Source organism: Mercenaria mercenaria, chromosome 2, assembly GCF_021730395.1.
Source record: "Mercenaria mercenaria strain notata chromosome 2, MADL_Memer_1, whole genome shotgun sequence".
Lineage (NCBI taxonomy): Eukaryota > Metazoa > Mollusca > Bivalvia > Venerida > Veneridae > Mercenaria > Mercenaria mercenaria.
This window is the reverse complement of record NC_069362.1, coordinates 54,847,813-54,863,503: the sequence shown is the minus strand read 5'-3', so window position 1 is coordinate 54,863,503 and position 15,691 is coordinate 54,847,813. Positions and strand designations below refer to the sequence as shown.

The following is a 15,691-nucleotide window of genomic DNA, read 5'->3' as shown; positions in this document are numbered from 1 at the left end:
GTAAAGTTGACCCTTTAATACGTCTTGAAGTTGCGGATGATGGTTTATTAGCCGTAGATGGACAATGTGAATTTTCATTTAGCGTATCGGGTCAAACTTTTAATTACACTGTATTAATTGCACCTATTCATGAAGATGGACTAATTGGATTAGACATCTTGTACGAAAATGATTACCAACCAAGTGCTAAAAAGGGATTAAAATTGAATGGGAAAATATGTAGAACTCTAGTGCCAAAAGCGTTCGAAGGCCAAGAAGAAAAAATTATTCAACAACAACTTGAAATGGGAATAATTGAAGAAAGTAAGAGTCCATGGTCTGCACCTTTATGCTTCGTAAGGACCCACAGAGAGGAGTGCGTGTCGTTGTCGATTATAGAGGTTTAAATGATCTAAGTAAAAAATGTGCCTATCCATTGCCAAGAATTGACAGTTGTTTAGAAAGTTTGGGAGGAAATTATTATTACATTTCTTTAGATCATTTGTCAGGATTTTACCAAATAGAATTAGACGAGAGAGATCGTGAAAAGACTGCATTTGGCACCAGCAGGGACGGTCTGTATCAATATGTTACTATGCCGCAGGGCCTTACAGGGGCTCCACATACATTTCAGCGGTGTATGGAATTAGTGTTTAAGAACATACAGTGGAGGACAATGATTATTTACATGGATGATATTTGTACTTTTGCTGAATCTTTTGATCAGGCATTGTTTAGGTTAGATGAAATTTTAAGCAGATTGGAGAAAAATAACTTGAAATTAAAACCGAGCAAGTGCAATCCACTCCAAAGGCGCATAAAATATATTGGGTCACACAATTGACAATTCTGGAATACGTCCTTCAGGCCTCACCAAATTAAAAAGTTGTTCATCGGATTTGCCGCTCGTATATTTTCAGAAACACAAAAAATTTATTTTTTTTGGTTTTTGGCTTGCGCTCGCCCCACTGAAAAAAATCAATACAAAATTTTTTGGTGCGCTACTTTTTACGGACGTAAAAGTGTATAAATGCTTATAATTTCAGTCCTAGATTGTTCTCAAATGGATTTTAATCAAAATAAATACATACTACGCACACATCGTCTATAATAAATCATAACACTTATATTTAGTTGCATTAAAGTTGTTTCCCCTTTATGCAGTTACGCCATTTTCTTCAAATGTTTACCAAATTACATGCTACAAAATCGATTTATTTCATTGAAAACTGGATGAAGAAAAACATACTAATTTATTTGATAACATCAATCTACATTATTTTGGTAAGGGTAAATATTTATTGATACATGTCACTTATCTGTTTTCTGTTTTTCCTGTCCAAATGATCAGCATTTGCATACAAAGCATTTGTACGAAAGTTGGTGGGGTAAGGAATTTACATTATGAGTTGTTTTCAGAACAGTTTCGATTTTCAAATTTTCCAATCATTTAGTAGACTAATGCACAGGAGCCTGAAATTCTATCCAAAAGCAACGAAAAGTCTGTATATGAAAAAAGACCCCCCTTCTATATAATAAAAAACTACAGGAATGAAACGCATTCACACCCCACCCACCACGAGAAAACAAGAAAATTTCAAAGTAAGCAGTGCGAGTGTTCTCGGATGGCGTAATTATCTAAAGGCAACTAAAATATATGCGGGACTGTGCTTACTGGTTGCTTCACCGTATTAAGTAACACGAAATCAACGATTTCAACAACATTTCGTTCATCGTCCAAACCATTGCGTGACGTCACATCTTCATGTATATTTCTGCGCCGGAGAGAATACAAAATAATTTCAAGAACCAGGTAAAAAATATCTGTATATGTTATGTTCTATTATTAATATTTCTTTCAATAAATATAATATCTTTGAATTTCTTTAACCATTAAATAATAAAAGAATTAGGCATATCATGTTGGAAAAAACCCATTATGGGAACTAACTCTAGCATTGACAAAAAGGGGAAGTAACTCAACCATTGACGGAAGCAGCACATAACAGAAAAAAGAATATCATGGCTGCTCAGCTATGCTTAGTGATACGGAATGAGTTTTTTGATTTCAAATATTAATTGTGTTGTAAATGACAAATGACATTGTATACACGATGCTGTACTGTTCAGTTCTAAATTGTGTACGGATCGGACCGGATACTGGCATTTACACAAAAACATTATTAACTCCGACGCAGAAATATACATGAAGGTGTGACGTCACGCAATGGTTTGGACGATGAACGAAATGTTGTTGAAATCGTTGATTTCGTGTTAGTTAATACGGTGAAGCAACCAGTAAGCACAGTCGCGCATATATGTTAGTTGCCTTTAGATAATTACGCCATCCGAGAACACTCGCACTGCTTACTTTGAAATTTTCTTGTTTTCTCGTGGTGGGTGGGGTGTGAATGCGTTTCATTCCTGTAGTTTTTTATTATATAGAAGGGGAGTCTTTTTTCATATACAGTCTTTTCGTTGCTTTTGGACAGAATTTCAGGCTCCTGTGACTAACGTTAATGCACGTTAATCTCCATTTCAAACTTTTATTGAGACTTTGTTTCAACAATTTAATATCTTATGAAAGTTTAAAGTTAGAAAAAGAGCTGTACATAGACATCATGCTCGACTTTTCTGAATCAAAGCTTTGCCAGTAAAAGGGGCATAATAGTCAGAAGCTATTAAAGTACAGAGCAATTGGTCATTATATTAAAAAGGGGCATAACTCTGTCTAGATTCAGACTTAATATTGTTTCTCCAGGTATAGACTTTGACAGTAAATAACTGTTCTAAGTTTCAAATCAGAATTAATAGATCTAGTAACACTCACATAGATATTTGATGTATCAAAAACTTTGTAAAGTCAGCTAAGAATGCTACATTTTCATAGCAGTAAATATTCAAGTCACATATGTATGTGATAAGTATGGTGTAAGGTCATGCATTGTTGTTTATTACATATTTTGTAACAGCATTTTCAAAAGCATGCATTATTTGATTACAGTGTACTGTATGACAATGTTATTACCTTTTTTTCACGAGTTCGCTTTGTTGTGCGTCTGCAGGTCAGATTTTCTCAATCCCTAGGGACTTACTTTTTAATTTAAAAGGGCTATACATTCTATTTTAAGGTTTTTATTAGTCAGTGGAGAGCCAAATGAAGACAAATATATTTCTTCGCTCTTCGGTCGCTCCTGATTTTCTCAAAAACCTAAAAAAATATTTAAATTATTTTTTCGCTCGCCGCCTCAATTTTTTCAGAAAAAAATCCGATGAAAAACTTATCAATTTGGTGTGGCCTCAGAAGAGAAAGTTAAAGCTGTGAAAGAGTGGCCTGTGCCGCGGAATTTAACTGAACTCAGAAGCTTTTTAGGTTTTTGTAGTTATTACAGACGTTTTATCAAGGGATTTAGTGCTAGGGCGTCACCACTTAATCGCTTAACAGAGGCCGGTCGAGCGTTTATCTGGGGACCAGAACAGGATAGGGCTTTTATGGACTTAAAATTTGCATTGACAGGCGAAGAAGTGTTAGCATATCCAAAAGAGGAAGGCTTATTCATAGTGGATACTGATAGTAGCAATTTCTCGTGCGGCGGTTGCTTGTCGCAAATGCAATGGTCAGGTACAGCTCAGGATTTTGTTGAAAAACCAATTATGTTTGCGAGTAAATCATTTGACAAAACACAACGACGTTATTGTGCCACAAGAAGAGAACTGTTGGGCGTAGTGACATTTATAACCCAGTTTAGACACTTTCTGTTAGGTAGAGAATTTTTATTAAGGACTGACTGTTCCAGTTTAAGGTGGTTAATGTCGTTTAAGTCACCAACTGATCAAATGGCACGTTGGCTAGAGGTTTTCTCACAGTATAACTTTAAAATTGAACATCGTAGTGGGGAAAAAGCATATCAATGCTGATAGCCTGTCCAGAATTCCATGTGAACCAGAGGAGTGTCAGTGCTATGATGGGAATACAATACTTGAAAGTTTACCATGTAAGGGGTTTCAGACTTGTTTGAAGAAAGACGATTCCTGGTCAGATTTTTCACAATTCAATGACGTTGTTCCATTATTCGATAAAAACTTGAATATGGGGAATCAGAATAGGCCAGTCATATTACGAGTGAAGGCTCAAAATAGTGGGTTATGGAGCAGTATTTTTGTGCTCATGCAGCTGCAAATCATGAAGTTGAGGTTGTTTCAATACACTTTTCCATGGATTAAAACAGACTGGGAAGTACTTCCGAAATCGCGTTCAACGACTTCGATTCCATAATAGTCTGGATTTAAATGGTGTACAAAGTAGTAGAGCTTCAGCTTTGGTGACAATAACAAGGAGGTGTTGAACAAGGACGTAAATTCTATGCTGGATGAACATGTTGCAATATCCGAGGATGCAGCGCAAACATCTAACTTAGGTTGTCTCAAACAGTTTAACACAGTTAATTGTTCACCTCTCAAAATGGCCAAATTACAGAGAGCAGACCCAGATTTAGGAATTGTGATACAGTGGTTTGAAGAAAACAGACGACCCCTGGGAGATAAGGTAGCTGGGAATTCACCAAGTGTGCGGAATTATTGGCTAAATTATGACCTGTTAACTTTGATTGATGGAGTGTTATTTAAAAAGTAGATTGTCAGTGCAAAGGACCATCGGCTTTTGTTGATAGTGCCTAGAGTACTATATAAGGAACTATTGATATCTTGTCATGATTCAATTACTGGAGCACATTTAGGAATTTCAAAGACATATTCTGCCCGCCCGCTTAGCTCAAGAGGTAAGAGCGTTGGTCTACGGATCTCGGGGTCGCGAGTTCGATCCTCGGGCGGGACGTATGTTCTCCGTGACTATTTGATTAACGACATTGTGTCTGATATCATTAGTCCTCCACCTCTGATTCATGTGGGGAAGTTGGCAGTTACTTGCGGAGAACAGGTTTGTACTGGTACAGAATCCAGGAACACTGGTTAGGTTAACTGCCCGCCGTTACATGACTGAAATACTGTTGAAAAACGGCGTTAAACCCAAAACAAACAAATCAAAGACATATTCCAAATTACGACTCAAATATCACTGGTATAAAATGAAGGAATACGTCCAGTTGCATATCAAAAGATGTGAAAAGTGTGCATTCCGAAAAAGGCCAAAAAACATACCGAGGGCACCATTAACGGAGTACACAGATGGCCATCCTATGGATCGTATACAAACGGACATAATGGGACCACTTAATGAGACAGAATCCGGATATCGGTACATTATCGTGGTCATTGACGGATTTACAAAGTGGGCTGAGTGTTACGCAACCAGAGATCAGCTAGCAAGTACCGTTGCTCATAAGACTGTACAAATGTATATGAATTTTTGTCCAGATATGGTATGTGTTTGGACATACATTCTGATCAAGGGACAAATAATCAATCCAAGTTGTTTCAGTGAAGTCGGTCGGATTTTGGAAATTAATCAAACTAGGACTAGTGGATAATGGCCAATGGCAAATGGTGGACCAGAGAGATTCAATCAAGTTTTGCAAAATATGATATCTACTTATGTAAACTCCAATCAAACAATCTGGGATGAAATCTTAATTTAATCACCTCCGCATACAGAGGATGTGTCCACCAGGCGACCGGATTCACACCAAATTATTTAATGATGGGACGTGAAGCTATTATCCCGGTTGACATTTCACTTGGCTGCATTACAGAGAACAAGATAAGTTCAGTGGACGATGCCATTCAACTACAAGAGAAGTTAACAGAGGCGCATCAGATAGCACGAACTAATTTGCAAAAGAATGCTGTCAGACAGAAGCGTGATTATGATACCCGGATTTCAAAAACACATTTTAGTAAAGGGCAGTTAGTGTTGTGTTTAGAGAAGTCAAGACATAAAGGAATCAGCAAGAAAATTGACCCTAATATTTGGAAGGGGCCTTATGTTATTACAAGGAAGATCACAGACCTTTTGTATGAAATAAGACTTTAACAGCGGGTGTTAAGTGCTGTGTGGCGGCCGTAAAAAGTCGCCCTGACTTCATCTCAGTGTTGTTATATTTTCTGGTCCTTCGGGATCATTGATTTCAACTCATTTAGATTTGAAGATTGAATACTGCTTAAGCCGGTGCTAGGGGGCGTGGACAGTGTTGAATTTCCATTACTGCTCATGAACAGACTCAATCAAACCGAGTCTGCAATTTTCACTGTTTGCATTGTTTTCGGTGCTTCCGAGGGATCTACTTTCCAGATTTTATTTCTCCAAATGGCAAATCAAGAATAGTGCACCATGACAGATTGAAACCGTTTCATGGAAATAAAATGACCCATTGGCAATCAAACATGGTTAAGTCTGAGGAAAATAATCATAAAGCAAAAACGAAAGGGTACCAGCAAACTTCCAAATCCTGCCTTGACAGTACCAGTCAACAAGTGAGGAGAAGTTCAAGGAACAGGACCCAATACAGACCATACCAACATGGTACACAATAGTTATAAATATTAAAAGTGTTAATTGTTTTGGATTAAGTTCATATTCTTTCTGGATTTAAAGTGTTAACTAATATTCATCCTGGATTATAAGTGTGTAATTATTAATTTCATTATTCTTTGTATGGATTTAATTAGTGGCTGCATTGGTAATAATAATCCCATTCAGCCTAAGTGTATTCAAATGGATTTATTATTCTTTGTATGGATTTAATTAGTGGCTGCATTGGTAATAATAATCCCATTCAGCCTTGGTGTATTCAAATGGATTTATTTGTGGGTTTGATTTTCAGATATGAAAATGTGTGCCATTTATTAAAATCATTTGTTGTACAATTAGATATTCTTGGCACACAGGACTTAAAACTTTGGTAGAGACGACTACCATAGCCATATAAAATTAAACATTGTGCCTATTCCTTTTTTTACAAATTAATTTTAATAAATTAAAGGCACCAGGACTTACATTAGTAAATGGTAATGACGACTACCATATCAATGAAATTAATCAAGACTGTGCCTATTTCTATCATCATACTGTGTTAATGTTAAAATAAATAAAGGCACCAGGACTTAGTGTGAGAGAAATAAACATTGTGTGAATGTGCTTACAAATATATATTCACCTTATTAGATGAACTGAATTCAACACTGGATTTTATTATTACATGTGTTTTACTAGGACAGTTTGTGAAATTTTTTTACGCTTTTAATGTTTCATACACACACTAGTATAATAGTCATTTTACATGTATACTGCTTTGAGAAGTATTTAGTCACGTAGTTCTTCTGAACTATAATCCTGAGTTTTATTAAAACACAGAGTATAGCATGTTTGCTTCTATTCATGAAACTTTATCATTTATATTGAGGAGCAATTTCAATGATATAGTAGTTTAGGTATTCATATTCTTATGTAACTTCTTCATAGTATTTGAGAGCAAGAGTCTGGCTCAGTAGTCACTTGTATTTTAATGTTTAAACTTAATTGGGGTACTATTTCATCATAGTAGCGTATGAATTTACGCATTCATTCATAAATTACAGTATGTGAGTCATCTTAAACCCCGAGGGTAAGTTCACATCGGAGCTCTAAGGAAGGGTAGGCTGTTGTGTAAATGATACTTACCCCACCAGTAAAGTAACTGACCAATCAAAAATTGGGCCGTGGAAGTATGTAAGACTTTTTTCCCTGCACACTGAGCGCTGTGATAAAAGCAAGGAACCAGTAAACCCTACCTCGCCATGGAGTTTGCGGAGTTCAGGTCTTCAGCAGGGAAGGTACGATGGTGTACTAACTTATACCGTTCAAGTGGGTTATCGAGTACAGTGTCAGTCTCTACTCTACCCTAGAGCTTCGATGTGAACTTACCCCGAAGTGTATGACGAGATTTTCCAGCACCGGCAAACCTGTCTGGTATGCAAGAAGGTTTTTTCCAACACCGACAACGTCACGTGTGCCAATGAACGTTCGCGATTGGATAGATAAATAGGTATAGAATAATATGATATATTGGATTCCTCATAATATGACATCTGCAAAGAAAATCTCCTATATAAGTGACCTCCCCCCCCCCCCCCCCCCCAAAAAAAAAAAAAAAAAAAAAAATACCAGACTTTTTAATCCCCAATATACAAGATCCTGTCTGGTCCAGTCTGATAAGGGTCCATAAAACCCCTGTAGACTTGACATGTAGCGTAATTATTGTCAGAGAATCATAAATTTTATTGCCTACAGGTAAATTGGTTACTTCCTGTGTTTTGCATTTTATTAATAGAAATGCTTATGATTTTTTTAGTCTTTTTTCAGCATGTACACAAAATTATTTTAATTGATAAGATACTAATTTTGACTACTCAGTCATGTTGAGTAATGTCCTGGCCAATTAAATTATAACTCTTATAACAAAGCATTTCTCACTATAAAATAATTATTCAAAACTTAATAAGAGAAATTACAAGTTTGTTTATTCAATGATTATGATCTTTTTATCAAAAGTAACAAAATAAAAACGAAAAAAAAAAGATAATTGCTGGATTTTATTAGAAAGTAAAGAAGCGTTTAGTTGCATTTTTAATAGATAAAGAAGGAATATAGACTGAAGGATGTTATATATTAAAAATGCTTAATTCCTCTTGTGTTGTCTAAATAATGTTAACTTTCTTTTATGTATAATAAAATCCAGCAATAAAGATATATCATTGTTCAAAATACACAATAATTTATTACTTCTAAAAGCTATGTGCCTGAATGCATTTTTTATATTTTTGATAATAAAAAACAGCAATAATGAGATGTAATTGTTAAAAAACTTACTTTATTAAAAATATGATAAAATACTGTTGTATCTTATCACTTTGTTTATTTAGCCCTAATTCAATCAAGCTTTCTAAACTCGTTATAAAGGTGAGAACTGATTTGCTATAAAGGTGAGAAATATCACCTGCAATTCATTTACTGCACAGTAGCTATACAGTAGCTTATTATGATAAACAGAAGCAAGTCTACCAATGGTCCTGACTTGTGTATTGGCCCTTATCGCCAATACGCAGACCTTATCATCTCCATAGGCCACATACCAGGCATACCAGAATCAGTGTCTTTAAGAATGTTTTTCCTGTGATTCATTTTACTTTCCTACCTTTTAACGTTAGATGACCAAGTTTCAAACTTGGTGTTTGCAAGGTTTTTTGGTGGGTACAATGTTTTTTGTTATTTGGCTGAATAACCTAGATTTTTACCCCGTTTCAAAGTCAGCATACATTTTGACCCAGTTTCATAAGGTCCAGTAGAACATGTTGCCTCTACAGTATTAACAATGTTTTATTTTCTATATATAGCCTCGTGAACCCGTAGATTACCCCCAGATTATCCCAGAAAACTCCCAAACTGTATCTAGACTTTATAATGTTAAATATTCTAACCAGGCTTTTCTAAAGATCGAAAATATGGGTTAACGATGTTTTCTATAACTTCACCTAATGTCCTATAGATAATCTAATTTCAACGTAATGCAGATTTTATTAAGACATATTCTGACCAGGTCTTATATAGATTGATATAGTAGAAACAAGAGGGCCATGATGACCCTGGATCGCTCACCAGAGTAATATGAGCTACATGTTTCTAACTGATGATTTTTAGAAGTTTTTTGGAAGATTTTCTGATGTACAATCAAGTAACCCCTGGGGCGGGGCCAAGTTTACCCCGGGGGTCATGAATGGAATAAAGTTTGTAGAAGTCTACTAGGCAATGTAACGTATCAAATATCTAAGATCTAGGCCTTCTGGTTTATTTTTAGCAAATTTATGAAGATTTCCCTATATACAATCAAGTAACCCCTGGGGCTGGGTCAATTTGACCCTGGGGGGTCAAGATTTGAACAACTTTTGTAGAGGTCCACTAGGCAATGCTACATGTCAAATATCTAAGCTCTAGGCCTTCTGGGGTTTTTCTTAGAAAATTTTGAAGATTTTTCTATGTACAATCAAGTAACCCCATGGGGCGGGGTCAGTTTGACCCCGGGGTCATGATTTGAACAAATTTTATAGAAGTCTACTAGGATATGCTACACGTAAAATATCTAAGATCTAGGCCTTCTGGTTTATTTTTAGAACATTTTGAAGATTTTCCTATGTAAAATTAAGTGACCCTTGGGGCGGGGTCAGTTTTTACTCCGGGGGTCATGATTTGAACAGATTTTGTAGAGGTCCACAAGGCAATGCTACATTTGAAATATCTAAGCTGTAGGCTTTCTGGTTTATTTTTAGAAAAATTTTGAAGATTTTCCTATGTAAAATCAAGTGACCCCTGGGGCGAGGTCAATTTTGACTCCGGGGGTCATGATTTGAACACATTTTGTAGAGGTCCACTAGGCAATGCTACATGTCAAATATCTAAGATCTAGGCCTTCTGGTTTATTTTTAGAAAAAAATTGAAGATTTTCATATGTAAAATCAAGTGACAACTGGGGCGGGATCAATTTTTACCCCGGGGATCATGATTTGAACAAATTTTGTAGAGGTCCACTAGGCAATGCTACAAGTGAAATATCTAAGCTCTAGGCAGTCTGGTTTATTTTCAGAATTTTTTTAAAGATTTTCCTATGTAAAATCAAGTGACCCCTGGGGCGGGGTCAATTTTGACTCCGGGGTCATGATTTGAAATATTTTTGTAGAGGTCCACTAGGCAATGCTACATGTCAAATATCTAAGCTCTAGGCCTTCTGGTTTATTTTTAGAAATTTTTTGAGATTTTCCTATGTAAAATCAAGTGACCCTGCGGCGGGGTCAATTTTGACCCCGGGGTCATAATTTGAGTAACTTTAGTAGAGTTCCTCTGGGCATGCTACATGTCAAATATCTAAGCTCTAGGGCTTCTGTTTTTTGACAAGAAGATTTTTTAAGATTTTCCTATGTAAAATCAAGTGACCCCTGGGGCGGGGTCAATTTTGAACCCGAGGTCATGATTTGAACAAACTTGGTAGAGGTTCACTAGGCAATGCTTCACACCAAATATCTAAGCTCTAGGGCTTCTGGTTTTTGAGAAGAAGATTTGTAAAGTTTTTCCTTTCTGTTGCCATGACAACCAGAGTTCTGCATGGAATTCAATTCTTTGAACAATTTTTAAAGAAGACCATCCAAGGAACATCCCTGTGAAGTTTCATCAAAATTGGCCTGTTGGTTTAGGAGAGATGTTGTTTAAAGGAAAGTGTGGACGGACGACCGACGGACGTACAACCGGACGGACCGGACGGTGAGCGATCACAATACCTCACCTTTTTTTTTTTTTGGCGAAAAAAAAAATCAAATTGGTGAAAAAAAATCCAAAGTTAACAATTTTTAAATTTGCGTAAAAATCCACCCGAAGTAAACCCGGATATCGTATCAAACAATATCATTACAACAGAAGCGTGTCGACTATCACCGATGAATAATTATACACAGCGTGTCACCTCGGCTAATGCCTAAGGGGAGTACAAGGGTATTTAAAAACCTTGAATTTCGGTTATTTTCGATCAGTCATGGTGTGAAGTTGTGTTTATCTGAGCTGGGAGTGAAAAGACAAAATATGGAATATTTAAGCAGTGTAATATAAAAAAAATTTATATGATTATCTGAGGATTGTTGTAAAGATTATTTCTAGTGCTAAATTAAGAAGAAATTAAAAGTAGAATTTGAATAATTATGGATTTTCTGTAGAACAATAGTATTTTCTGTCGAAACTGAATTCCGCTCACGAATTGCCAGAGGTGTATAACAAGGTAACTGTTTATTATACATTAAGTGATCTTGATGATATACAGTTGATCGGATTATGGCTATTGAACTCTGATCCTTTATAAGCTATTAAATGGATATGACTGATGTCATAGAATTTGAACCGGTAACCCTGAGTGAAAACACAGAAGTTAAGGCACCGTTCATTGCAAGGAAAATGACTTCTCCCGAGAACAGTAACTGTCAGCCAGAGTTAGCCACGCTTAGGCCAGTGCCATTGTATACTAACTTTAATGGACAAACGCAGCTAGCTGAATACATGCCTGAGACAGGCATTGATAATGCATCATTTGTACAGCATGGTTATATTGATAATAGTGCACAAAACACACACGATATAATATTTGAAGATTCTATTATATGCCAAGCAGATGACAGCTTTACAACGGAAAATAGTCAACCCATATCAAATCAGCAGTTCTTCACTCAGTTAGATAATGCGTTGTATAATCTGCCAAAAGATTTATATGTTGACCAGCTCATAAAATTGACCAATGGTGACGAAGGAAATATTTCTATGTATCGCAACATTCTACTTCAAAGGGCGAAGCAATCCGAATACTGTCCTCAAGGTGTTCTCGTAATTCGCCGCACAACTAAACTCGAAAATTGCTCCAAGAGAAATGCTAGCGACTGTCATGCATTGCAGGAATTCATTAATAACGGTGATCCGAAGGTGATAAGTGCCCTTTTTACAAAGAAATTGCGGAGTATAAAACCTGAGCCGGTTGAAGAAGTACCGACTGAATACCTACCAAAAACATTGCTCATTGAGATTGCACAGATGAAATCGCAAATTGGAGAGCTTATAGTCGACGTGCGCGATTTGAAAAAGCGAAGATTTCAAGATAGACAAATAGTCTCATCCCTTGAAAATTTGAATTCAGTTAACCAAGCTAAAATCAGTGAACAAGAGAAAGAAATATGCCAACTGAAAAAGTCCCTTGGAAAAGCAATGACCGCGAAAATGCATAAAGGTGATGAAGAAACAAGCTTTAAAACAAAGTGTCAAAACAATCCCAACATAAACAATGCAAGCAACACAGCTTTGCTGTCAAATGAAACTATTCAAAACATAAATGACAAAGAGCATAAACTGCAACTCTCAAAAAGCACAAGTTCTGTGAAAACTAAATCCCAAACCGACGAAGCTCTAAATGATAGAAACAGTTTGTCCCAGATGAAAAATAAAGATAATATCAATCCAAGAAATAACTCGGGTACCCTGCCAATATCCAACAAACAACCAGATGCTAAGCAAATCGATGCAATCCAAACAACTCCGAAAAAAAATGAGGGACAAAATCACATTGAAATAAGAATATCGAACAGAAATACCGATTCTCTTTCTCATACAGAAAATGATAATTATCAAAATCTTACAGAGAAAAACCCATGGGATATTTCCCCAAAAGCATGGTGGCTACAAGATGAAAATGACAATGATAACAGTTATAGTCACCAAAATGACCACGAGCCAATATTTGAAAGTGTCGGGAATAACCGACAACCCGATAATAGAAATATGAACAAAGAGTCTAAACAAAATGATTATACAGAAGAGCCTTTCTTCGAAAGCGTAAAATCTCGGCGAACTCAGCGATATTACATAGGTGGTATTGACAGGCGCTCAAATAGCGCAGGATAGCAGATTTCTTACATTATTATAATATTAAACCTGCCGCGTCAAAATTGATAAAAACTAAGAAAGGTGCTTTTGCGGCAAAAATTTCTGTGTACAAAAATCAGTGTCACATAATGGAAGATAAGACTACTTGGCCGGGAAAAATGTACTGTCGAAAGTGGATTGCCGAAAATCGGTGGAGAGATAGCGACAATCGTCAGTCTAGCAAATACAACTCTAATGATGACTATTAAGTACATTATTTGTGTGTATTTCCTGCTAACTTTACATAAAATGGACAACAGTAATAATTGCAATTTACTTACATGGAATGTTAGAGGTTATTATGTCCTCTGCAGGAAGCCTAAGCGTTTTGCTAGACAAATATAGTATAGATATTGCTGTAATCACAGAGCATAAACTAAAAACATGTCATGACGATTTCATGAATTCACTGCATGCTAGTTACCTGTCTTGTATTACATGTACAAATGATGTTAATCAATTGTCCCGGTGTGGTAAGGGAGGCGCTGCTATCCTTTACAAGAAAACACTGGCATTTTCAATAAAACATATTGAGGGCATTAATCATGACCGTATAACTGGCATTGAAATAGTACGAAAAAATGCGTTATCATTATTCCTTTTTGCTGTGTACATGCCCTCAGCTAATTACGAATATGAAGCGTTCACTGATTGTATTGACGTATTACAAAGTTTATACTTCCGTTTTAATCAGTCGGGTATAGTAGTCATATCTGGCGATTTGAACATTGATTTAACCATGGGATGTAAAAACGAACGACAAAAAGCATTCAGGAGTTTTCTTGATCAAAATAGCGCCATACCTGCAGCAACTTCAGGTTGTACATATACGTTTCGGCCAGCTCAAACAACATTAGACTATGTTATCATAAACAATCATCAACAAGATATGTTATACTTCAACACGATCTTGATGACGAAATATGTCTTGTTTCTGATCATTTGCCCATTCTGTCTGTGTTTGCGTTTCCTGTTGACGCATATTCCATACCAAAAAACCAGAGTGTACAATGGCAAAAATGCACACCAGATAACATATCTGAGTATCAAGTTAAATTGTCCATGTTGCTTAAAATGATCGATGTACATGAACTAGAACAATCTAATTCTTCCTCAGAGGTCATTGATTGCTTGTATGAACATATTGTATCTTCTGTTAAACTTGCTGCATCAGAAATGTTACCTTCATCTAAGTTTAACATCCATTCTAAACCATATTGGACTAAAGAAGTAAAATCTGCCCACTCATTGCAAAGAGAAAAACGTAAACAGTGGATGGCCGCTGGAAGACCGCGAGATGCTTTAAACGGCTTTTTCAGGTCATACAAAAATGCTAAACTCTGTTTTAGAAATGCCCAGAAGAATGCCATATTTGACTGTGAAACAAAATACTATGATGAACTGAATAACGCAGCAGAGTGTGACATGCGCTTATTCTGGCAACTTGTAAATAGAAAGAAAAATAGAAGATCCGGCTTAGTAACAGAAATTTCCTTGATGGAAATTCATTTAGAGACCCATTTGAAATTGCCAATGCATTTCGACTTCACTTTTCCAAAGTGTTTAGCCCAAAAGAAAATGATAGCTTTGATGAATCCCAATATGAAGATATCAATACACGTTTTGCTGACTTCCTAGCAGAAACTGTTAGTTACACATGCGACGACATACTGAATAAACAAGTAGATATTCTAGAATTATCAGAACTTGTAAAGTGTCTGAAAAAGCGAAAAGCACCGGGCTTTGATGGCATTGTACATGAGCATCTTATAAATGGTGGTCCCACACTCTTAGAGTACCTAAAATCTCTGTTTGATCTTATACTTAAACACTCGTATGTCCCCGCTCAGTGTAAACTAGGAGTCATCATCCCTGTGCTCAAAGACGGAAAGCCAAACACAATTACCAGCAGTTACCGACCTATTACCCTGCTACCGGTAATCTACAAATTGTTTGAAAGTTTGGCACATGTCAGGTTAAAAAACTGGGTCAAACGTTGTGGTAAACAATTTCCTAACATTCAACAAAATGGTTACCAAGAACACCTAGGATCAATAACTCTGTCATTTAACCTCCAAGAGACAATTGCCCATTATATGGAACATTCAAGCAAGGTATTCGCACTATTCTTAGACACAAGTGCTGCCTTTGATACAGTATGGCATAATGGCATGTTTGTTAAGATGTTAGATTTTGGAATTAATAAGCGCTTTGTAAGAACAATACATGCCAGCTATTCAAACATTAAAAGCTGTGTTCTTGTAAATGGTGTTAAGT

The 15,691-nt window shown here is 36.3% G+C and overlaps 1 protein-coding gene across 1 annotated transcript; it reads left to right on the top strand.

Annotated features, from left to right (window-relative positions):
- Positions 1 to 313: 313 nt before the first annotated feature.
- On the top strand, positions 314 to 5,968 carry LOC128549364 (uncharacterized). Its single transcript, XM_053525988.1, has 5 exons — positions 314 to 717; positions 3,372 to 3,702; positions 4,316 to 4,525; positions 5,070 to 5,357; positions 5,606 to 5,968. Exons 1-5 carry the CDS (start codon positions 314 to 316, stop codon positions 5,966 to 5,968), a joined length of 1,596 nt encoding a protein of 531 aa, XP_053381963.1.
- The last annotated feature ends 9,723 nt before the right edge of the window (positions 5,969 to 15,691 follow it).

Bases quoted from the DNA above. Each gene is read 5' to 3' on its own strand.
- LOC128549364 (XM_053525988.1), top strand. From the start codon at position 314: ATGGTCTGCACCTTTATGCTTCGTAAGGACCCACAGAGAGGAGTGCGT. The intron at 3,703-4,315 runs GTAGTGACATTT...GACAATAACAAG, and splicing joins CAAGAAGAGAACTGTTGGGC to GAGGTGTTGAACAAGGACGT. The intron at 4,526-5,069 runs GTAGCTGGGAAT...TATAAAATGAAG, and splicing joins GACGACCCCTGGGAGATAAG to GAATACGTCCAGTTGCATAT.